General features: G+C 36.1%; 1 protein-coding gene across 1 annotated transcript in view; it reads right to left on the bottom strand.

The window, feature by feature from the left end:
* PHC3 (polyhomeotic homolog 3) overlaps nucleotides 1-25502 on the bottom strand; it is a 71745-nt gene that overhangs the window by 30656 nt on the left and 15587 nt on the right. The window contains exons 5-7 of the mRNA XM_068978007.1: nucleotides 15932-16090; nucleotides 13615-13713; nucleotides 6917-7163 (exon numbers count right to left, since the gene is read on the bottom strand). Of these exons, the coding sequence (XP_068834108.1) occupies nucleotides 6917-7163; nucleotides 13615-13713; nucleotides 15932-16090 (505 nt within the window). The remainder of the gene's footprint in view (nucleotides 1-6916; nucleotides 7164-13614; nucleotides 13714-15931; nucleotides 16091-25502) is intronic.

Raw genomic sequence — 25502 nt, 5'->3', positions numbered from 1 at the left:
CCAAATCTAGGAGAGCACTAGTTTTGCTTGAAGAAAAAATGATACCGTCAGTCATGCTGTCTAGATAAAGGATCTTGGTTTACTTCTCTTCCCCACACTCACAGAACCCTACAGTAATCTGTAAGTAATAACATCAGTTCTTTCCACAAGGGAGTCACTCATAACAGAAAAAAAAGTATATATATACACACATATATATAAGAATTAGCAAAATCAAGTAATAAGTGGTTTCCACATCATTATGCCTCTTCTGTATACTGGTGCATATGTTTACATAGAGGGAGATGCTGATAAAATCCTATCTAAATAATGGAAACTAGGTTCACTGGAAGATAAACTGGGAGGACTGCTTAATATTCATATCATGTATCAATTACCACATTTAAAACATACCTAAAGACAAAATTTTTTCTTAATTTCAGACTGTAGCGCCTTTTATTTTTACACTGAACTACATTTGTGACAAAAACATTATAAAAAATTCTAACAACTTATTTCAATCTTTTTGCATTTGGTTATTATTTAAAATTCTGGAGATTCTTTAAAGAAATTAACATCTGATTAACATCTCAAGAAAGAAGCATTCAGAAGGTTTAACAAATACCCAAGCATTGTTGAAACCAAAATGGAAATTAGATAATAATCTTCATATAACTAGACTAGCATTTCAAACTAAGACTGAAAATTTTACGTCACCACCTTATAAATGTGTTGGTAAACACTCTATAATCTTGGCTTTCTATAGAGTACCTTTCCACAGAGGGGCTTAAGATGCTTTCACATAATTTTCTTTTGTACTTACAAAATGCCTGTGGAATAGCTATTATTATTGCCCTTTTACAGCTAAGGAAATAGAGGTTTTGTGAGCATAATAGCAAAGGCCCACTTTACTTCAATTTTTTAAGTTATAATTAAGATTTACCATATTCTTGAAATACAATGGAGACTATACACAGGAATAAAAAGTCTCTCTGTGCTCTAGCAAGTAAGCAAACTTTGTTTTCTAGAGCTGGTAATTCACTGGAGTAATAGTTATCTTTTCACCTAAATTAAACTTTTCTTTGATCAGACATCAGAATGTGTCTATATATTTTATATTAGTCCTAAGTCCAACTGACAAGCACATATACTATAGAATAACTGTGAGGATACCTTAAACAATACTTCTGTATAAGAAAAGTCTCAGTGCTCAGGAGAATATGACATTTGTCAATTTTTCTTATTTTAACAAACACTTTAGTATTGTCAGGTAGTCTACATACAAAGTAGAACCTTTCATTATCGCAAATAATTGTATTATTGTAAATTATTAAATATATCATTTCATTCCATAGTTACTACAACCCCATGAGGTAAGACAGGTATTCTACGAATCCAATATATTTCAGGTAAAGAAACTTTCAATAGTCAAGTGACTTGCTTGCAATCACCTAGCTATTAAAGGGCAGCACTGGGTATAAAAGAAGCCATAGTCCTAGCTGAGTCTGGGTTCCAACTATGGTCCAAATGTTTGTGTCCCCCAAAATGTATATGTTCAATTCCTAACTCTTTATGTGACTGTATTTGGTAATGGGGCCTCTAAGGAAGTAATATACGGTTAAATGAGGTCAACGGGCAAGACCCTGACCCAACAGGAAAACTTGCTATCCTCTTCTCACACTCAGAAGGAAGACCATGTGAGGACATCACGGTGGCAGCCACCTGCACGCCTGGGAGAAAGCACTCACCAAAGACCAAAGGCCGCCAGCTTTTGATCCCGAGCTTTCCATCCTCCAGATCTGTGAGAAGATCAATTTCTGTTGTTTAAGCTACCTAGTCTACGGTATTGTTTAATGGCAATCTAAGCAGACTAATTAGGCTTTCATTAAGTCCTTCTACATACTTCATTAATATCTGCAAACAAGCATATTTTTTAAACTAGATTAATTTCTTAAAAGCTCTAAAAACTGCTACTAAAAAACTTGAGTTCCAATACAGCTCATGATAATTTCCAGGTATTTGGTTAAAGTTTGCCTATATTTTATGTATTAAGAAAAGGATTAATAAATATCAAGCAGGAATTCCACTCTCAAGAAATGGTAAAGAAAAGTAAATGATTTTAGCACCCCAGAAATGTATGTAAGGAAATAATAAACAAGTCTATTATAATAAATATTAGGCTGTACATTATTTTAGAACACAAGTAGATTTTTTAATATTTGAAAGTGACCTGCAAGAGCGAACATTTTTCCAATTGAAGAAAAGGACAAATTACCAAATCAAGAATCTAAAAAAAACAATTTTAGCTTCAGACTAATACCCCACCAGCAAGAGGAGAAGACCCAAAAGGGCAGAAAAATTGTTAACTGCTGCCTTGCCAACTTAGAACCAGGTATTAGGGGGTTCGAAGGGACTGAAAATCAAAAAGTGAATCTCTTTGCTTGAACTAACCCTGACAGACTTTGTACCTTTCTCTTTGGAAGGAAATTAACCTACCCTCCATTTAAACTATAGAAATCAGTAGAAAATTTCCCCTGAGCAGTCATTCCAAGCACAGTGAGTCACTGCCTCTCCACACTAACTCCTATCAACACTGGCCAGGGAATTACCAGGCAGTCCAGTGGATAGGACTCTGTGCTTTCACTGCCGAAGGCACCATCCAAGGTTCAACCCTTGGTCAGGGAACTGAAATTCCACAAGCCATGCGGTGTGGCCAAAAATAACCAAAAAACAAAACACTGGCCAGGGGCAGGTATGAGGCTAAGAATGCTCTAAACAATACAGAACAAAAATCCTGTTACCAGGCCATACAGACAGCAGGACTGGGCACCCAGATGTTTATAAAGAAGACTTCACAGGTAACCACACTATCAATGGATTATTTTTACCTTTTAACAAGATCTTGAGATTATGTCATATAGAGAAAGTTGGCAATATTAGCACAGAGGAAATATGAAAAGAGAAACAGGTTTAGATGGAGGAAAGGCAACCTTCAGCAGTGTATTAATAAAATGAAACTTTAAGAAGTAATGCATAGAGGGCGGTTCAAGATGATGGAACAGAAGGACGTGTGCTCATCTCCTCCTGCGAAAGCACCAAAATCAAAGAGCAACTAGCTGTTGAACAACCATCAACAGAAGGACACGTCAAAAAAATATACCTCGTGTCCAAAGAAAAAGAAGCCGCAGCAAGGTGGTAGGAGGGGTGCAATTGCAATCAAATCAAATCCTGTAACTGCCAGGTGGGTGACCCACAGACTGAAGAAGAGAAATACCAAAGACGTTCTCACACTATTGTGAAGATTCTGAACCCATGTCCGGTTTCCCAGCCTGAGGATCCGACAAAGGGACTGGGAATCCCCAGGGAATCTGGCCTTGAGGGCCAGTGGGATTTGATTAGAGCACTTCCAGAGTACTGAGGGAAACAGACTCCAGTCTTGGAGGGCACAAACAAAATTCTGCATGCACCAAGACCCAGAGGAGAGGAGCAGTGACCCCACAGAAGACCGAAATCAAAACTACCTGCTAGTGTTGAAGGGTCTCCTGTGGAGGCATGGGTGAGCAGGGGCTCACCACAGGCAGAGGCACTGCAAAGTACTCACTGGCATAAACCCTCTTGGAATTTGCCATTAACCCTACCACAGAGCCCACACACTCCAGGGCTGCTGGGTCACCTCAGGCCAAACAACTACCAGGGAGGGAGTACAACCCCACCCATCAGCAGATAATTGGATTAAAGCTTTATTGAGCAAGGCTCTGCCCACCAGAGTAAGACCCAATTTTTCCCATGCCAGTCCCTCCCATCAAGCAGCTTACACAAGCCTCTTAGCCTCTTCCATTAGAGGGCAGACAGAAGCAGCAGTAAGGAGTAGTCTCATAGCAGCTAAAACAAAAACCATATGACAGAAAGTTAATCAGCAAGAAAAAGCAGAAAGTTATGTCTCAGATGAAGAAACAAGATAAAACCCCAGAGAAACAACTCAATGAAGTGGAGACAGGCAACCTTCCAGAAAAAGAATTCAGAATAATGTTAGTGAAGATGACCCAGGATCTCAGGAAAAGAGTGGAGGCAAAGATTGAGGAGATGTAAGAAATGTTTGCCACAGACCTGGAAGAGCTAAAGAACAGGGATGAATACTACACTAGAAAGAACCTACAGCAGAATAACTGAGGCAGAAAAACAGATAAACGATCTGGAGAGCAGAATGGTGAAGATCACTGCTGCAGAACAAAATATAGAAAAAAGAATGAAAAGAAGTGAAGATGCCCTAAGAGACCTCTTCGACAACATTAAATGCACCAACGCTCGCATTTTAGGGGTCCCAGAAGGAGAGAAAGAGAAAATGTTTGAAGGGATAATAGCTGAAAACTTCCCTAACATTGGAAAGGAAATAGTCAATCAACTCCAGGAACCACAGAGTCCCAGTAAGGGTAAACCCAAGGAGAAACACCCCAGTACACATAGTAATCAAACTGACAAAAATTAAACACAGAGATAAAATATTGAAAACAACAAATAACATACAAGGGAACTCCCATCATGCTATCAGCTGATTTCTTAACAGAAACTCCACAAGCCCAAAGGGAATGGCATGATTATTTAAAGTGATGAATGGTAAGAACCTAAAACCAAGAATATTCTACCCAGCAAGACTCACCTTCAGACTTTATGGAGAAATCAAAAGCTTTCCAGACAGACAAAAGTTAAGAGAATTCAGCACCACCAAAAGCAGCTTTACAACAAATGCTAAAGGAACTAACTTCTCTAGGTAGGAAACAAAAAACAAGGAAAAGAAACCCAAGACAATAAAGAAAACAGGATCATACACATTGATAATTACCCTAAATGCAAATGGATTGAACGTACCAACCAAAAGACACAGACTGGCTGAGTGGATGAAAACACGTACATGTATGCACTGCCACTTACTACATCACTCTGCTTGACCCCCCAAATTGTATGTAATTATTTTATACTGTTAAGCTAATCATGTTCCTATTATAGCTTCAACTGTCATTATCTTTTATTTTTTGTCTGGCTATTGATTCTGAAAGCTGATGAATATCTTTTACTATTGTGATTATGTAACTGTTTTTCACTTAATATCATTGTATCATGATTGGTCAACAGAAAAATAGAACTCTATATCACCAAAACTAGGATCTAATAGAAAAACTTGTAATCACTTTTTAAAATGCAGATGCATTATCAGAATTATCTTGAAATTTTTTGAAAAATACAAATGCTCAAGTATTGCTTTTTTTCTCCAGAGCTCCAGATATATCTCCAATGAGCAATCATGTTTAAAAATAACTGGACTATATGCTGATCTTTTATTTTTATCTAGTCAGTTTCACTTTTTTTTCTATTTCATATTCAATGCTCCCATTTCATTCAGTTTATGTTCTCCAATTTCTCCATCTCTTTTTTACGTTGTCTCTCAAGCCTTTATCAAGTGTAGTAGAAAAGCTTTTGTCTATGTATAAATATGTATAATATATATTTTACAAAATTTATGAATTTTTGTCTAAGTAAAAAAATTATGACATTTTGATTCCACTTGTTTGACTTAGTATGAACAGAATGCTAGATTTCTAATTAAAAAATAGATATGCAACGAGCAACAAAGGTTTACTGTATGGTCAAGGGAACTATAGATAATATCTTGTAATAACCTATGATAGAAAATAATTTCAAAAATATATGTGTATTTGTATAACTGAATCACCTTGCTCTGCACCTAAAACATTGTAAGCTAACTATACTTTAGTAAAATATATATATTATAAAAAGTAATGCATAATTATAAAAGCATAGAAAGAAGAAACTTACCTGATGAGGTTGGATCAAAGGAAGATTTTTTTTTTTTTTGGTAACATATATGAAGTGCCTAGCTCAGTGCATGACACACACACACACTTTCAATAAACAAATTAAACTGGTATAAAAACATATGTAGCTATCCCACTCCAGTACTCTTGCCTGGAAAATCCCATGGATGAAAGAACCTGGTAGGCTATAGTTCATAGGGTCGCAAGAGTCAGACACAACTGAGTGACTTCACTACCACTATCATCAGATATATGAAGAATAGGAGAGATCTAAGTAGGCTTAAGAAGCAAAAGAAAGGATCAAGCATGAGGCAGACACAAGCTGCTATAACTATGAAAGAAGGTCAGGAACCAGTTTAAAAAAAATGCAATCAATGACACAAGGAAATAGTGCTAACTTTAAAGCAGAAAGCAGATAATTCCTTATCCTACTAGAATTGAAGAAAGCTCAAAACTGAGAAATTCTGAGATGAACAGAAGACATGATAAGGAAACTCACTCTGCACAGCCCTGACCCTTTCAGCGTAAGAACCATGAAGGAAGATTATCTGTAGATGGCAAAGGGCACGGACATGGGTTTCAAAGGCTGACGAGAATGAAAACAACTTGGTTGGTTCCCTGACATCTTCCTCTCAAAGATGAAATCAAAGATGGAAAAAGAGCAATATGGTGAGGAAAATAATTATGCATAATCCTTATTTTTGGAAAGTGATAAATTCCTCCCACTAGTCACAACTTTAAAGAAAAATATATACTTGCTTTTTAAAAAAGCTTTTAATTTTGGACAAGTAAAGCATATTAGATAAACCACAGGCAAATTTTTTTTTAAAGCTAACAGGTTTTATCCATTCAACAGGAGACTAGCACACAATGAAGATGTTAATCAAATGTCAACTGACCAAAAAAATCTATTACAATGCTTTAACTGTTGGGCTCTTTTTCTTTTTTCAAGCTATACTATTGAAACATTCTTTTGTTAACTTACAAAATTCACACTTTATAATGTTTTAAAAGTATTCTTGTTCAAGTAATGGATATCTTTTGTTTTGCTCCTCCTGTGAAGAAAATGAATAATGCCAACTATTTTCAACAAAAGTTTTTCCTACCTGGTGCTATTAACTGGTGAATACTTGATGTCCGGGTGACAGCTGTGCTTCGTGATTCCAGACTTGGACTTTCTCCTTTCTTATTACTTTCTGGAGAAGGATCTCGTTGGCTGATTTTAGAACTGGTCACTGTTGTTTTGTTATGACAAATTGTCAATGACTGAGTTTGACTAGTACTTTTTGGCGGACCATTTTGTGAGCTAGATAATACACCCAACTTCTGGCTGCGTAATGTTAAATTCTGAACCTAAGAACCACACAACAAAAAAAACAAGGATGAAACAGATGGTATTAATTGATGTGGTAATCACTACCATTATAACAATGACAACATATTTATATTGTGCTTTTTTATACATAAAGTTCCAAATACATGAAACAACTAATTAACCCTGAAGGAAACGGGAGTTGTTATTCGAATTAATCATACCTTGAAGATTATGTGGCGATTTTTTTAAAAGACATGAAGGAAAAGAATCATTAAGAACTAAATAAAAATAGAATATATATATATATTGCAAAAGAACTATGAATAGGAGGTAACACGCTGCATTTTAAAGTTACCAGGTCAGAGACAAATGGAAGGAGAAACAGGAGGAGCATTCCAGGCAAAGGGGAAAACTTGAGCCAAGCTGCAGAGGTGGGAAAGCCCAGGACGCAGAGGGAAGAGTGAGCAATTCCTTCAACTTCACTCTTGAGTTCTCCACGTCAGCACTGAGAAACATTTCAAGCCTACAAACCCCTCATAAACTTGTGAGAAATTACTACACACAATTAGGGGAGTGTGAAGACGATATTGCTATCTTAATAAAGATCAGAAAAGAGATAACAAAAAAGTTACTAGGTCTACAGAGACTATGTATTATCTCTATAGACCTAGAAACATTTTTTACTATATATATATATATATATACACATAAAATAATAGATACAAGATCATAAGGGAACACCAACCTTCTAAGAAAACAAATTCATGAAATCAAACCCACTGTGACAATTATTAAAAGCATTTCCACCAACTAACTTTAAAGAGTTAGAGACTTTGTTGGGATGGTTATGAAACATTCATTTGCCTTTGAGAACTAGATCTCACTGAGGAGACTGTGCATGGCACTGAAATGCTTTACTGTGGTGACTCCTATCTGTGCTGTGCTCAGATAGTTGTGTCCCACTTTTGGCAACCCCCTCAACTATAGCCCGCCAGGCTCCTCTGTCCTTTGGATTCTCCAGGCAAGAATACTGGAGTGGGTTGCCACGCCCTCCTCCTGGGGATCTTCCCAAACCGGGATCGATCCCAGGCCTCCCACACTGCAGGCGGAGCCCCACAGAGGCCTGACTCCTGTAGACGCCAGGGCTTCTACACACACTGCCAGTAGGGATGGTGGCAGAGATGATCCCAACTACTCTCATCTGAGGTTTACAACATTTTAAAACAGTGAGACAGAAAATGCCTCTTCCGGATACCTAACTTTTTGCCTCTCTGGAATGAACGCACCAAATACATTAATGCTAGGAAGGGAAACTGAAGTAAAAGAGATTTTAGGGTGACAAATATTCGGCTGCTCTATGAATGTTCTTCAGTTTCATGTGTGTTTGGTCTCTACAACAGTACCACTAACTGATGCTCTATACCTTCTCTTTCCAAGTGCCAATGCAGTGTTCAGCCAACAGCAGACGCTGAATAAATGTTTACTTCAGCGCAGCTGAAATTTTAGTCAGTTCTAAGTTACTGAAAGAATTTTCTAAGTGAGACCATATGGAGCATCTTCTCTGATTTTTGTCAAATATTTCACAGCAATGTAAACACACTAAATCACTGCTGTATTACTGAAATTTAATGCAAAAAAAAAATATGCTAAAATCTAGATTTCTCAGCTTGCCACTCAAAGTCCTCCACTGTCTGGGCCCAAATCGCTTTGAGCCCCTTTTTCCACTCTTTCAGTTCACAATCCTCATTTTCTAGCCAAACTGTTCTGCTAATCCTTCTCCAAACACACCTTACACTGTCTTCATTTAGACCCCTCGTTCAAATTCCCCTTGCCTCAACACGGTCTCCTGAAGTCCAACACACTGCTCAAGACCAGTTAAATTTCTACTCATTCTCCCAAAGAAACCTCTCCATGTCTCTGGTTAGAAATCATTTATCTTCCTGTCTATACATTTCCCATAGAATTTGGATCATACTGGCCTGTACCACTGACAAGGGTCTAGCTTATTTTAGAATTAATAATGTCTGTGTCTGTGACATACTGAGGCTCTGAGTGGCAGGCTCTCACCTCTGACATTCATTTTTTTAATCCCCACAGTTCTGGCTGCAGACGTAACAGAAACTACACAAGTCTGAGGCATTTTCCAGTATGTGATTCTGAAATATGTATGACATGAATTTTGTTAAGCATCTTGTTCTATTTATAGTTTTCTTAAGCTAACACTAAAATCTGTTCATGTTTAAACAAAAAAAATCTCAACAAATGTCTAGCAGAGGAATATTAAAGTCTCTCAGGAAGCAAGAGAAAAAAGTCATAAAATTTAACATGTGCCATAGATAATACATAAAGTGGACCACCTAATGATGATATTCAAAGGCTGAATTATAGCCTGAAAAACAAAACTTTTCAAATTAAAAGAATATTCAAAACAAATGAAAATCTGACACAATGAACCTTTAACCTGCAGCAGTACATTTAATATACTTTTTTCTTCTAATTTTCCCTTTGTTTTCTGGAGTTCTGAAAGAAAATGTGTGTGTGTATATATGTATTGTATTTTATTTATATAAATGAATAAACTTCAGAATATGGCTTTACTATCTATGGTCATCTTAGCTTAAATATTTACAATAAATTTCAAAGATGTAAACTATACTCCTGAAATATATACAGAGCCAATTGAGCTGTTAATAGAAAAACCACATGTTCAGATATCCTTGACAGAACTTCACTTTTAAGAAGAACCCACCCTTTCTAAGATAAAGAATATTAAGGCATCTAATGTCCAACTTTAATTTCATCTGAACTTTTCCTATGATCACTTTGTAGAAACTTTCTGACTTAAAAGAGTCTAGGTTTCACGCAAAATATTCTTGCTAATTTCACACCTCACATTTTTATAGTGGACAAATAATCACTTGTTTTAATTTGGACCTAACTATGTGCGAATTATCGCAGCATCTCTTCTTTGCAGATACGGAAATTAAGAGTGCTGGCAGCAGAACTGTTTCTAGCATCTAAATCTAAAAGACTGTTTTCTCCTCAATTCTTACAATATTCCCCTGATATCCTTGGTAAGATTTCTTACTATTCCATAACATATTTTAGTATTATGATAACTTTCTGAAAGTCAGAATTTTTTTTTCAACGTAAGGATACAAGATGGAGCATTTAAAATAGTAAATAAGGGTAAGATAGTCCCAATTTCTTATTTTTTACAGTGTGCTATGAATTTTATTACTAAGGAAAAATTAACTTACACTGACTTTTGTAAGTTAAAGAATATTAAAACTTCAAATTTGGCATTTCTCAATTTGAATCAAAATATTTTAAAAACTGCAAACATATGTTTAAAAATTAACAAAGTGGAACACAAATTCTTCAAATGAACAGCCCTAAACTTGAGGAAAGTTACCACTGGAATACTCAAAGTCAGATTACTAGAGAGCCACATACCTATAAATATCATATCTGGACCCAAAGAGCTAATTCTATAAATTACTTCGACTATGTTCACATTAAAGATGCTACTAAAGACAATGCAAGATGTTTTCTCCATGAAAACCCACAAAACAGACTGTGCTCTATAGGGAGTTTGTTAATTGTATGTTCCTAATAACTGGTTTATTTTACCTTGGAAACTGCAAATCATTTAAATGGTTGTGTTTCTCTCTTCACTATTAGCTATGTAAAAGCTAAGAACCAAATTTGTGACTCATCTTTAGACAGTGTATGACAAAAACAGTAATTAGTAGCATGTGATATTTTATGTGCCAGGCACTATGCCGTGTCTATTTATTCCTTGTAACAACTCTGAGCTATTACTTCCAGTTTAAAGTGAAGAAACAGAAGCTAAGCATAAGTAATAACAGCTAACATTTAGTGAATGCTAACTAGGTTAACAGAAACTTCCACTTTTCATTTTATTAACCTATTTAATTCTCCTTACAACCCTATGAGGCATTATAATTATTTCATAAATATTTATTTTACTTCATATTGTTGAAACTCAAGTGAGAGTTTAAAGATAGAAATGAGAAGGTGGTAGAACATGTGTCTGAATTCAGAGAATCTGGCTCCAGAGCCCAAACTTATAAATACCATGCTATGACCTGTCCAAAATGAATCAACTGGCAAGTGACAAAGTGACTTGCCGCAAGTCAGCTTATAAGCCCATGTCTTCCTATTCTTCCCTTTGCAGAGACGGTGCTAATGAGTACCTATAAGATTTTAGGCACTAAATATATATTACTCTTCAACTTAACCCTTTAAGTATGTATAACCATGTATAACCACTAGAGATGTTTGGTAACTTGTCTAAAGTCATACAACTAATGAATGACTGCAGTGGAAGTTGAACTTAAGCCCATAGAGGACTTCTTGCACTTAAGTTCAATGGCAACCTAACTCCAAGCTCCATGCCACTTTATAATTCTGGAAGCTGACAATGGTCTAGCTCTATTAGGTTTTATAAAAAGACAAAAACAGGAAGATAATTACTTCAATAAATTCACTCCACAAAGAGACATTTAAAGTTTAGAGCCCCAAACATCTTAATGTTAACAAAGGTCTCATTTTGTAAACGTGGAAAGTGACGTATACAAATAAGTTAAGGGACTATAGAGGGTCACGTAACACATTAGGAGAAACCAGGGTTTAACTGATCACCACCTTTATATGCTGATATACAAAAACAGACCTTTATGATTAAAAGAAAGATTCCATGAAAAATACCAAAGAATATTACTATCTCATTTTGTACCTTTTACCAGATGACTGAGATTATTAAATTCAAATTACGAAGCCAAAGATGACCTTAGGATATATTAACTTCTGCCATATGCAATCCAAAATATTAACAATGGAAAAATACAATACAAAATAGTATCATACAATATAAAAGTCTATTCAACAGCTCTAATTTAAAATGTACTCGATTTCATTCATTTTTATTAACCTGAGGTGTAACTTACGTACAATAAAATGAATGAACCAGTGCATTAAGTTTTGACATGTATACATCATGTTACCACCACCCCAATTAAAATATAGAACATTCCCTTCATTCATGCCCCTTCCCAGTCCATCTCCTCCACCTTCTGCTCTAGGTACCACAAATCCATTTTTTTTTCACTACAGATTAGTTCTGCCTGTTCTGGAATTCATATAAATGAAGTCACAAAGCATGCACTCTCTGATATCTGGCTTCTTTTACTAATTATGTTTCTGAGATGCATCAGTAGCCTGTTCCTTTTTATTTCTGAGCAATATTCACAATATGCTTATCCATTCACCAGTTAAAGCAGACTGGTTACTTCCAATTTGGGGCTATTCTCAACAGAGCTGCTATGAACACTCATTTAAAATCTTTATGTGGATATATGTTTTCAAATCTCTCAGGGTAAACATCTTGAAGTGGCATTGCTGGGTCACATGTTAAGCATATGTTTAACTTTACATGTGATAGTATGGCTGCTCCACATTCTTGCCAAACATGGTATTTTCAGTCTCCTTCATTTCAGCCTTTCTAGTGAGTCAATAGTGATACTCACTGTGGTTTTGGTTTACATTTCTAGAAAGATTAATTATGTTGAGCATTTTTTTCATGTGCTTATTGGCCTTCTGCTTATCCTCTTTTGTGAAGTGTTAAATCTTTTGCCCATTTTTAACTAAACTGTTCAAGAGCTCACTGAGTTTTACACCTATTTTATATATTCTCAATGTCAGTCCTTTGTCAGATATATATATACAGTGTGAACATTTCCCCTCAGTCTGTGGTTGCCTCTTTATTTTTGTAGCAATGTCTTTTGAAGAACAGTTTTTAAATTTTGATAAAATCCAATTTATCATTATTTTCTTTAATGGCTAATTCTTTTTGTGTCCTATCTGAGAAAGCTTTGCCCACCCTAGAGCTATAAAACTATCTCCTATGTCTTCTTCTAGAGGTTTAATAGTTTTGTCTTTTGTCTTCAGGTCTACATTCTAGTTCTGTTTTATTTTTGTGAATGGTGTAAGGTGAAAATTAGTTTTCCATTGAATCAAATAAATATAAACAAAAAATTGAGTAATATCCTACTCAATTTTTTAAATTTAAAATTTATCCAACTCTATTTTTTTAATTTAAATTTATCATTTTTAAATTAAAGAGCCATCCTGACTTAGTTATTACTTAACTGCTTGCAAAGGAAACTGAAGAATACATCTCACATAAAAGCAGATCTGCTTTACAATAGATCTGAACATAAAATGTCATTGCAAAACCACATTAACTTCACTAATGTCAAATAATCGAAATATCCATGTTTCATGGCATTATATTGTCTACAGAACCAAAAAATGTTCTTGAAGTTCTCACTATATCAAATGTTAATCTGAAATGTATGACCAAAAGCACTGAAACCATCAGTAACTTAAACACAAATGTACGTTAATCTTTAATCTGAAGACCCAGACCTTAGAGTACCAACTTATGAAGCTAGACAAGCTCACCTGAGTAGCTGCAGACTGACAGGAAGATGACGATGACGACGAGACAACAGGAATGTCAGACTGTACAGCAGCCACAGTGGTAGCGGGTGTGAAAATCAGCTGTACAGACAGAAAAACCAAAAAAATACCCTAAGACAAAAGAACATGTCCCACACACAATGTACAGCAGGCAAGAGAGACTGAAATTTGTGACAGAAAGACAATGCAGATTAGGACTGTCTCCTACGCAAAAGGTTTTACATGACAAGAAGTTTTTGATAATAGAGAACTCAAAAGGAAAAAAAAGAAAAAACCATAAACATTTCTCAAACAGTCCATGATTCTGATGAGTAGAAAATAAATCAGTGCTCAAAAAAGAAAATGTATATTTTGGCAATATAAAATCCACATACCAAATTTTTTCCCAAGTAAACTATTAATCTTTTCCTAGCTCAAAATTATTGTGGCAAGATTCCTAAAATGGAAGTTGTAATAGACAACCATTGTCACTGCTCTTGAATGCAAGTTAAATTTCAGTGAGAAACATGAAAAGAAACATCAAAAAGTCTTTTCAGTCCTCTTTACCCTCAAAGGACAACTATGCCACATACTATACTATTTCACTCACCTACACAGGATCTGTGTGTAGTACAAACCTAGATTGCTCTTGATTTTAAAAGTATTTGTAAAGAAATATTTATTCTAAGTATAAATGCCAAAACATGTCAAAATTCAACAACAAAATAGCTTGCAAAAAAAACTTTACATCAAAAAAAAGACAGACATACTCTATTTAATTATCACCATCTGTTTAATTTTTTAATACTGAAACGCCATTAATTTAAAAAGACAATTCAATCCACTTAAGAGATTACCCAATCCAACTTAGTAAATTATGACAGTTGTTTCAAAGAACCTGTGAATATTTCAAAATTGCATCAAAAGTTATACAATTCCTCAAAAACCATTTCTGTTTAAATTAAAACGATCAATTAAGGGATCTTTTAAACTTCAGTTCTTTATATACTAAATTTAAGTGAATTAAACAACAAAGTATAACTTTCACAAGAAGGATTCAACACAAACAGCTAAAAGCACTAAACCTAAAAAAATGTTCTATCTAGCATGAACCATATGAAACTGCCAGTTTTAAAGGTTAAAAACAGCCGAACAGCAATCATTTCAAATGGTTTCCCTAATTTTGAAGCGTGTGTGTGTGCTAAGTCGCTTCAGTCGTGTTTGACTCTTTGCGACCCTATGGACTGCAGCCCACCAGGCTCTTCTGTCGTCCATGGGATTCTCCAGGCAAGAACACTGGAGTGGGTTGCCATGCCCTTCTCCAGAGGATCTTCCCAACCCAGGGATCTAACCGAATCTCTGACATCTCCTGCATTAGCAGGTGGGTTCTTTACCACTAGAGCCACCTGGGAAGCCCAATTCTGAAGCTTATTATCGATTAAATAAGATCTCATGGTGGGGGGGAGGGGACAACCAGACATATGGGCATGTCTACTGAATAGTCTGTAAATAAAAAGAGGGTCATTATCACTGCTTCCCATTAGAAATATAATGGAAACTTTCTTCACAATTTTAGTAAAGAATTGGGAATCCAGATATATAGTCAGTTCACTGGATATCAAAATATAAATAAATTCCTATCAGGGATAAAGCTCTTCTCTAGCAATCTGTAAAGACATCAAATAAAGTAAATGTCAACCAATTTTTACATTCCTTAAAGCTCAACAAGTAAATTAGGAAATCAGTAGCCAAATTAACATTCTTACATTAAGCAAAGATCAAAGTGATCATAAGAACATAAATCAGCTTGCAGATTTTAAGATGGGAACAACCAAAGTCAAGACTCATCTGGTAAATTATCAAGGACTCCAATCCCGCTTTCAGAAGATTCCACAATATAAACTGTAATTATTAGTTAAAACCATGCTTTTAATGTTTCTAACAATTTCATCAAATCTAAAATGTCAAAGATACATGGTGATTTTGTATATCACTCTAAGAACCAACTACAGTGCTGGGGTCCTGCCCCGGCACTGTAATATAAAATGCATCTCAGTTTTGAGATGTTAAAATATGAAAAAAAGTTTGAAATAAAAGAAATTTGATACTAAAATATAATCACTCATGATACAGTATGTTAGCTACATCAAGGCCTACTAAAGTAGAATTTTTCATGGCATAAAATTAATCACATACACACAAAAAAATTGTTAAACATTCCTTAAGTATTAAAAATGTCTCCTACTGCATCAAATCAAGAAACATTTTGATCTCTCTCAAGTTGTTAAACACTGAACAAATCTGGTAGCTCATATCTTACCATTTGAGCTCGGAGATACATTTGAGCTTGGCTGGCCGTTAGGGTAGGGGAGGTACTCCCTAGTAACATAGTCTGTTGGGTAATACTGCCACTGGTAGAACTGGAAGCCTGGGAACGGCTTATTAACTGTGCAGGTGTAGGAGAAGTAGAGAGGTTGATCTAAGGAAGAAAACATATCAGGTCATAGGCTTCCGTTTCTTGCTTCCATGTCACTGATTTTCACCAAGTTGCAGTTAGGCAATCAATGGTATATATTGTGGCTAAGGAACCTAAGAAAGGGCTTCATCTTTGACAGACCTGTCAGTTCTTAGGTGATTATTTGCACATATGCAAACAACAGCATGTATGGGTTAGTAATCAGGACCATTTTTAAGGATATTCTCATTGTGTTTCATAAGACTCCAATATCTTAAAATATCATTTCTACTACTTCCCCCAAATTAGGGCAATTATTCCATTATTTCAATATTCCATGTAATAATTTAAAACACCTGAATCGATAGTTTATACTATTTTGTCATTTTCTGTCACATTTTGAGGGATTTCTGAAATGAATAAAAGTTAAAACACAGATAATCCATTCTCATGTATAAAAACATACACAGAACTAGTATAATCTCTTTCAAAAGTTCTAAGAACAGAATTGTTACTTCTCATACAGATGGAAAACTCCTTAATATTGGTTACAAGATTAAACTATAAAAACTAAAACTGTTGTTCAAGAATAAATTAGTGCATGGTCTAACTCTAGGCTATAAGAGAGACTAGTAACTAGTTTCATCTGTGAAGGCAAACTGGGTAGCACAGATAGGGAACAGGGCAAAGGGACACATGTAAACCACTATATCATATATTATCCACTTAAATATTTTTAATGATAATTAAAAATCCAACCTCTGGAGAAGGGAATGGCAACCCACTCTGGTATTCTTGCCTGGAAAATCTTATGGGCAGATGAGCCTCGTGGGCTACAGTCTATGGCATTGCAGAGTCGGACACAACTTAGCAACTGAACAACAACACACAATCAGGCAGACTGTGATTTAGGGAAACAGTTCTTGATGAAAACGTGACATAAAATGAAGACTGAAGTGACCGAGCAATATGGAATACAGAGTTGTTTTTTTTTTTTTTTTTGTCAAAATCTTAAATATATTTTAATACATTTGGGTTGATTTTACTTATAAAATTAATTTTTATTTTTTTTTAATTTTTTATTTATTTTTTAAATTTTAAAATCTTTAATTCTTACATGTGTTCCCAAACATGAACCCCCCTCCCTCCTCCCTCCCCATAACATCTCTGTGGGTCATCGCCATGCACCAGCCCCAAGCATGCTGTATCCTGCGTCAGACATAGACTGGCGATTCAATTCTTACATGATAGTATACATGATAGAATGCCATTCTCCCAAATCATCCCACCCTCTCCCTCTCCCTCTGAGTCCAAAAGTCTGTTATACACAGCTGTGTCTTTTTTCCTGTCTTGCATACAGGGTCGTCATTGCCATCTTTCTAAATTCCATATATATGTGTTAGTATACTGTATTGGTGTTTTTCTTTCTGGCTTACTTCACTCTGTATAATCGGCTCCAGTTTCATCCATCTCATCAGAACTGATTCAAATGAGTTCTTTTTAACGGCTGAGTAATACTCCATTGTGTATATGTACCACAGCTTTCTTATCCATTCATCTGCTGATGGACATCTAGGTTGTTTGAATATTTGCAATTATTATTCTATACATAAATGTTAACTTCTTACAAAACTCTGTATTCCTATTATTCTGGTCAATACAGAGTTTTGTAAGAAGTTAACATTTATGTATAGAATAATAATTGCAAATATTCAAACAATAAAGTCCATGGCTAAAGGAAAAAATCCAACCTCATTCTTTTTATGGACAATGCAGAGAATAAAATTAAGAAATTTAAAAATAAAAAATAGTTTATTAGACTTCTGATTCAAGGAACAAGGCAGACTGAGCTAATATATCCATGTGCCCAAATGAACGCACTGAAAAGAAGATCAACATAAAAACAATAATAATATATAGCTGAACCCAAAAAAAGGGAGGGGAAAGGGAAATTTCCAGGAGCCTGAAAGGAAGAAACTCAGATACAAGACCCAAGTAACAGCAAGGCAACCTAGACAGATATTGGCCCACAGAGCTAGAAGACCTGATTTTGAACCTATTTCACGGGGGACCTAGAAGTAAATGTCATTCTGAGCCAATATCCTCAGAAGGGCTCCTCAATAGGTGAAAAGCAGCTGGGAAAGCTCTGCCCATGTGTCCTGAAAAGCAGCAAGAAAGCTTGTTATATGCCCCGTTCCCAGTGGAAGGAGAGAGGTTCTTATGAGAATCAAAACTCTAGGCTTGTGCCATACAGGGGTACACTACCTGCACAGTTCCATAATCTATCCCAAAACATCAGCATTTGTACTAAACCAGGACATCTGTTATCCTCAACAAGTGACTGGAGGGAGTTGAGTGAAGGTTATACAGGGGATCTCTGTACTGTTCCTGTAACTTCTTGAGTCTATAATTATTTAAAAATAAAAAGTTAAGAAAACTGCATAGTGGGTACATGAGTTGGTTAACTAACTCTTGAAATTTATTTGTATCTTTTAAGTATTTCTTAATTTTAATAAAATATTGTCCATGGAATTTTCCAGGCAAGGATACTGGAACAGATTGCCATTTCCTACTACAGGGAATCCTCTTGGCCCAGGGATATAACCGGCATCTCTTGTGTCTCCTGCTTGGCAGGTGGATTCTTTACCACTCACGCCACCTGGAAAGCCCAACTAAAATCTGTAATTCAGTGCATAAACACAAGTAATAAAATACAAAAAATCATTCTATAATCTGGCTTTTATTCCTAGCACACCACTAAAATCCCATTAGCAAAAATCACCACTACCTTATGACAAATTCAGTGGATTCTTCTTAGAAATCTTTTTCAATCTTCTTTACCAGCTCTTTCTAGCCCACCCCCAAACTCTTCATCCTTTGTTCCCAACACTTTTCCTCTTCAATTCTTAGATTATCCTATCTACTCCCATAGTTTGAAATAATTCAATCCTAAAGACGCTCAGTCCTTGATGACAAATCCTTCCTCTCCAGGTCCAAATGAGTAACAGAATACATCTTTCTGGATGTCACTTAAACTGACTCAAACCCAACATGTTCAATCACCAAACTCATTATCATTCCTCCTTAAACCAGCTTCTCCTCAAATGGCCACTGACATCTTCTAACACTCTCCCAAGACAGACTATCTGGAAGTCATCATAATTCCTCCCTCTCCTATAACTCACACACAGAATCACTCACGTATCTTACTGTTTCTATACCTCTATCTTCCTCAATTTCATTCTGATTTTGAATCACTTTGAGTCTCTGAGCCCACAGTACTTCCAGGTACTTTACCAGCTGCAAACTGATCTCCCTGCTTGGAATATTATCTTCTCTGACTTGCCAGATAATCCTTCCCATTAATTAACCACTTAAAACTCTCTGGTAACATTCAAATTCCCCTGACTACTGCTCTAGTATCCCCTCTTCCTACTCCTCCATACGAACCCTTCACATTAGTCATATGAAGCTACTGACAATGTCATAACATCTCAGGCCTTTGTGGCTTGGCAACAATGCTCCTGACTTAATTGAGCATGACCTACGACTATACACCACACCTCTTCCCCACCCCGTGTAGCAAATAACTCCCTCTCAAAAATCACCTGCTGAGCTTTTTAAGGCATCCCTATACCCCACAGGAGAAGTGACTATTCCCTCTCCCTTTATACCTGTTATCTTCTATAACTTCCATATACTTCTGGCACATACTTCTATCTCACTTGTCTAAACAATGATATTTTTTAGAGTGGGGCCTATGTGTTATTTAATTTCTTGTATTCAATATCTATGAGAGAGCCTTCAATTACTGTTAATTAACTTAATGAATGCCACGTTATTTTAAGGCATACTTCATACTTTAAACATAGTATCATACAGAGTGAGTGTGCATGTGTGTAAGAAGAAAAACCAATGCTGGCACAGCCCCTAACAAAACACAGTAAAAATGCAGATCATGTGGTGATACTAGTTTCACCTCTATCTTTGATGTGCTATATAATAAATTATTAATATCCCCCCAAAGAAAACATATTCTTTTTCTACACCACTCCACACAAACGTTTTTGGATAAACCCTTGCCCCAAAGATTAAATCCCTTAGCAGAGTAAAACTGGGCATGTTTTCTGACTCATTTTGGCATACAGGGTGCTTTCCTATACCCTGAGAGCTTGTTAATTGGGTCACTCTACAGTAATAATGCCTTGCCACTGTTTTCCAGTCAGTGATTCTTAAAAAAATAAAAAAAGAAGGTAGGTACGTAAGCAGGAAGGAAGATACTCTAATAAAGGACAGACCACACACTCTTTAAACAAAAACATAAGTCTTAAAAACTGACCGCTGATAGCTAAAGTGCTTGAGAATACTCTGTAAGGAAGTAGAACAAAAAGTATTTACAAACAGAATGCTTTCTTTTTCTTAAAAAAGAAAAAAAAAGGAACTAAGAAAACTAAACAGTAACCTCCGAGCCACCTGCATTTCACTTTGTCAAAGTTGTGAGATCAAAGAATAAATGTTTAAGTTCCAGATGGCAAGCACCATTTCACAGTGTCTACTAACGAAGGTGTAATCCGTAAGGGCAAGATCAGTATCCAACCCTGCAAGAAATCCTTTCCTTCCCAGAACTGATATGCTCTCCTCTATTTTCTGCTCTGCTCATCTAAACCAGATGCCCTAAACTCTTTGCATCATCTTCTCTGTCACTTCTATCTCAACATTCGTAACTCCCTTTCATTTTAAAGCCTTGGCCAATCCTGTCACTTCACAACCCATGCCCACACTCCATAAAATAACTTACTTCTTTAGCCTTATTACTGGAAGCTCTCTCTCTACTGACACTACAAGTGACCAAAGGAAACCAAATCAAGAAAAGCCATGTAACTTCCAACCCCTCCTTGGTGCCCCCAATAGGAGGCTACACAGAGTACTCCCTGAAACCAAAGCCTATTTGAGATCCACCACAGCCATTTGACTCATTGGAAAAGACCCTGATGCTGGGCGGGATTGGGGGCAGGAGGAGAAGGGGACGACAGAGGATGAGATGGCTGGATGGCATCACGGACTCAATGGACATGAGTTTGAGTGAACTCCGGGAGTTGGTGATGGACAGGGAGGCCTGGCCTGCTGCGATTCATGGGGTTGCAAAGAGTCGGACACGACTGAACGACTGAACTGAATTGACAGCCATTTGACTGATCAGAATACATAAGGTGCATCTACAGAGAGACATGGTACACTGATATTAGAAGGCTGATGTATGTCTATATTCAATAGCATGAAAATATTTTTATGACCTACTGCTAAGTGAAAAAAATCACAGAACATGTACAATACCAGTATCTGCATGTTCATGTATGGATATATACATACCATACATGTGGAAAACATGTTAAGAGAGAAATGACTACATTATATATACATAGAATAATGCATACTCATAAAACTATCTAATTAGATTTGATATCAATATACACACACACACACACACACACATATTTGGAAGAATAGTCACCAAAATGCTAGAGGTGAATCATGCCTACTAGGGGTAAAATTTGGGAATCATTTATATTTTCTTTTTCACAGTTTTTGTCTTTTCTAGGTAGGTATTAACTTGAGAATCAGAGAGGAAATGTTTTACTTTCTTTTATATTTAGTACATTATTTTGTTTTTATCACATTAAAGCAGCATATACATTTTCTTGCCTCATTCAGTGGGAATCTGTATGTGAGTAATTCAGATACCTAGGAGTATAAAATATTACATAGAAATTTCAAGTAATAATACCTATCCATGAAGGATTTCCTTTTTAAAAGACCACGTATTTTTAATAATGAAGTGAAGTAAAATGCCTATCCTATTTATTATGGAAAATCATTATTTCTACTTTCTGCAATACAAGCTGTAAAAACAGCAGCAAAACAATCAAACAAAAAACTTCATGACCTCCTAACTACCCTCAGACTTTTGACACCCTCAGACACCAAAAAAGTTGCAACGCTGAAACAATTAAAACACTGGAAATAATGGTCCAGCAACAGAAATGATTACATAAGATAAAGTGCAGCCATACTGTGTGCAACACTATACAGTAGCTCAAGGAGCTGAGTGAGATAAAAAGCTCTGAAGACACACTGTTAAGTATAAAAACAAAATGCAGAACACCTACCTGTGTTTATGGTGTGTTTAAAAAATTGTATATTAAACACATATGCACACATTTCTTATACTATTTATGTTCTTAATATATAAAGACCTGAAAAGATATCCAGCAAACCGAGGAAACAGAGGACTGAAAGGGAAAGAAAGAAGGCTGAAGAGGACTTTACACTTTATCTGCACTACTGGAATATTTTATAAGAATCCAGTACAACTGCTCACAACCATACAAATATGAAGGCTACAGTTTTATTTTAGACTGCTGTTAAGCTGTGGAATAGATTTCTAACTATCAGTTAAAATTAAATATTTTCAGAATCCTTGAAAATAGTGAGTTTTAAAACTTAAAATACCTTCTAAAATTAATAGAACATAAGTATCTATGGTTATAAGCAAGTAATTTTCCCTCAGATACATTTATAATGAATTCATTTGATATGTAACTGATCTGATTTAGACATTTTTTGAGAAAACTGATCATTTATAAGGTTCTTGATCTAAAAACAATCTCACCAATAAGTACACTCTTAGGAAATTTTTTTAAAGAGCATTACTAGATAGAAAGACACATAACATTCAATCCAAGTTTACTTATAACAACCAAAAAAGAAAACAAATAGAAAAGTTAAAATTGCTAGGAAGCGGAAAATAGTTTTAAGTAGAATATTATGTAGCCATTAAAAGTCATGTTTATAAAACAATAAATACTGAAGATAATGGGCCTCCCTGATAGTTCAGTTGGTAAAGAATTCACCTGCAACACAGCAGACCTGGGTTCAATACCTGGATGGGGAGATTCCCTTGATAAGGGAAAAGCTACCCACTCCAGTATTCTGGCCTGGAGAATTCCATAGACTATAGTCCATGGAATCGCAAAGAGTCGGACACGACTGAGCGACTTTCACTTCACTGAAGATAATGGTCTGAGCACACCCATTTGCTTCTCCCTCCTACTTACTGAAATAGCAGTTAAAAGACAATAACAAAAATGATTCGGGGAAACAAAAATACAAATTTAGACTGTGGGACAAATGACCTGAGCTGTTTAAAAAAAAAAAGGAAGGGGGAACAGGGTAGACTTTTTATATTAAAGGAAAACAGGACACTCACATGCAATGTGTGAGCCTTAACTAAATCTTGGGAAAATGTATTCTGGAGACTACTGGGGGAATCCAAATATGAGGCATATACTAGATATTGTCTCGATATTAAATTTCTTAGGTGTGATATGTGGCTGTGGTTATGTAAGACAATCTCCCTCCTGGATAATACATGCTAAGTACTTGGGACTGAAGTGTCATGATGTCTTCAACTTATTTTAAAAATGGTCAGGAAAACAGTGTATAATAGGAAATTAACAACTGTTGTAGACAGCTACATTAAGAGTACACAAGGGTCAATGCTTAATCTCACCATTTTTTGGTGGGTTTAAATGTTTTTTCCAAAAAGAACTTAGGGGATTTAAAAAAAAACAGTATCAGAGAAAACACACATACAGCAAAGAGAGAAAGAGAGAGGAGGGTACCATCTGCATTTCTGTAAGACCTAAAGAAGATGGGATCATACTAATAGATAAAACAGAGAAGGAAGCTATAATCCAGAATACAGGGGGAAACAGATTAGAGTGGATTAGACTCAGAAAAGCATCTGCCTCCAATGTGGGAGACCCGGGTTCAATCCCTGGGTTAGGAAAACCCCCTGGAGAAGGAAATGGCAACCCACTCCAGTACTCTTGCCTGGAGAATCCCATTGAGGGAGGAGCCTGGTAAGCTACAGTCCACAGGGTCGCAAAGAGCTGGACACGACTGAGCGACTTCACTTTCACTTTAGACATGAAAGCAGAGGTAAGAAATGCAGCCAAAAACTGAAGGATTTTATCTACAGGTCTGTCTAGAAAAGAGACTTACCATACATAACCCCACCCCTCTCCCATGCAGAACAGGCACTGAGACCTAGCAAGGAAGGAGACTTCTCTGAAAGTCAAGGAACTGTCAAGGAAAGGCTAGGCTTTCAGAATGGGTACTCATACCTGGAAGTAAAACTCTTACTCTGAAACTACTGGCTTACCAGCCTAACAGCCAGCTTCTAATCTGTATACCTTCAATTCTAAATCTGCCAAAGATATATGCTTCCCACTGTTACCACTAATGCTGTTTCCACCTGCAAAGACAGAAATCTTAAATTGGTCTTTCCACTAAGGAGAGGGAAAGAGGTCTGTTAGGGCCAGACCTATCTTCAGAGCAGTGGAAGAAAGCCATGCTGATTAATTCATATAATCATCTACTCTTAAATATAAACAGAAAACCAAGCATTTTAAGAGAACACTGCTTTCTAAGAGAAAAACCAACAGCATGAAAGGAAAAGACCAAGATAGTTTCTAAGGAATATAAATGATTCAAGAAAAAGAATTTTGAAATCTGATAACAGAGATCTAAATATTTCATCCATAACAGAAAAACAGGATTCTAGGAAAAAGAAAATGCTCTTAGAAATTGGAAATATGAAGGCTAAACTAAAATTTTCTTTTAAATGTAAAAAGAAGGGGTTAAAAAGGGGGGGCAAGGAAATATGTCACAACAGAATAAAAAGATAAAGACAGAAAATACGTAAAAAGCTAAACAAAGTAAAGGTTCAATCCAGAAAGACCAATATCCAACTAAGGAGCTCCAGAAACAGTGGACAGAGAAAAACGGAAGGAAATAAATTTTTGTTAAGACTTTAGTTTCATACACATGAAAACTAAGTTTCACAGTAAGAGGGTCCAAAGTGTCCTGAACACAATGACATCTAGACAGCCTTCATGAAACTCCAGAAAAACTAAACAGGCATACCTAAAAGCCCGAAGGGAAGAAGTACAGGTAGTGATGGTAAGACTTACATCCGCCCTTTTTTTGGGTCATGCTAAAAATTTGAAAACAATGGTTCCTGCTTTCCAGTTTCCTAAGAAAAATCATTTTCAATATAGAATTTATATACAAATAATTATGCAAAAGGTAAAGGGGAGGGAATTTTTAGGCCTACAAACATTCCAAATTTACAAGCAAGTTTTTAGAATATACTCCAATAAAACAAAACTCCTATCACAGTGTTCTTTGACTATTTATATGTGTGCAGACTATATCCAATTGAAGGCAAAAGGAGAAGAGGGCAGCAGAGGGTGAGATGGTTGGATGGCATCACCGGCTCGATGGACATGAGTCTGAGCAGGCTCTGGGAGATGGTGAAGGACAGGCAGGCCTGGCGTGCTGCAGTCCATGGGGTTGCAAAGAGTGGGACACA

This window comes from Capricornis sumatraensis, chromosome 1 (genome assembly GCF_032405125.1).
Source record: "Capricornis sumatraensis isolate serow.1 chromosome 1, serow.2, whole genome shotgun sequence".
Taxonomy (NCBI): domain Eukaryota; kingdom Metazoa; phylum Chordata; class Mammalia; order Artiodactyla; family Bovidae; genus Capricornis; species Capricornis sumatraensis.
The sequence above is the reverse complement of the archived record's forward strand: the minus strand, read 5'-3'. Positions and strand labels throughout refer to the sequence as shown.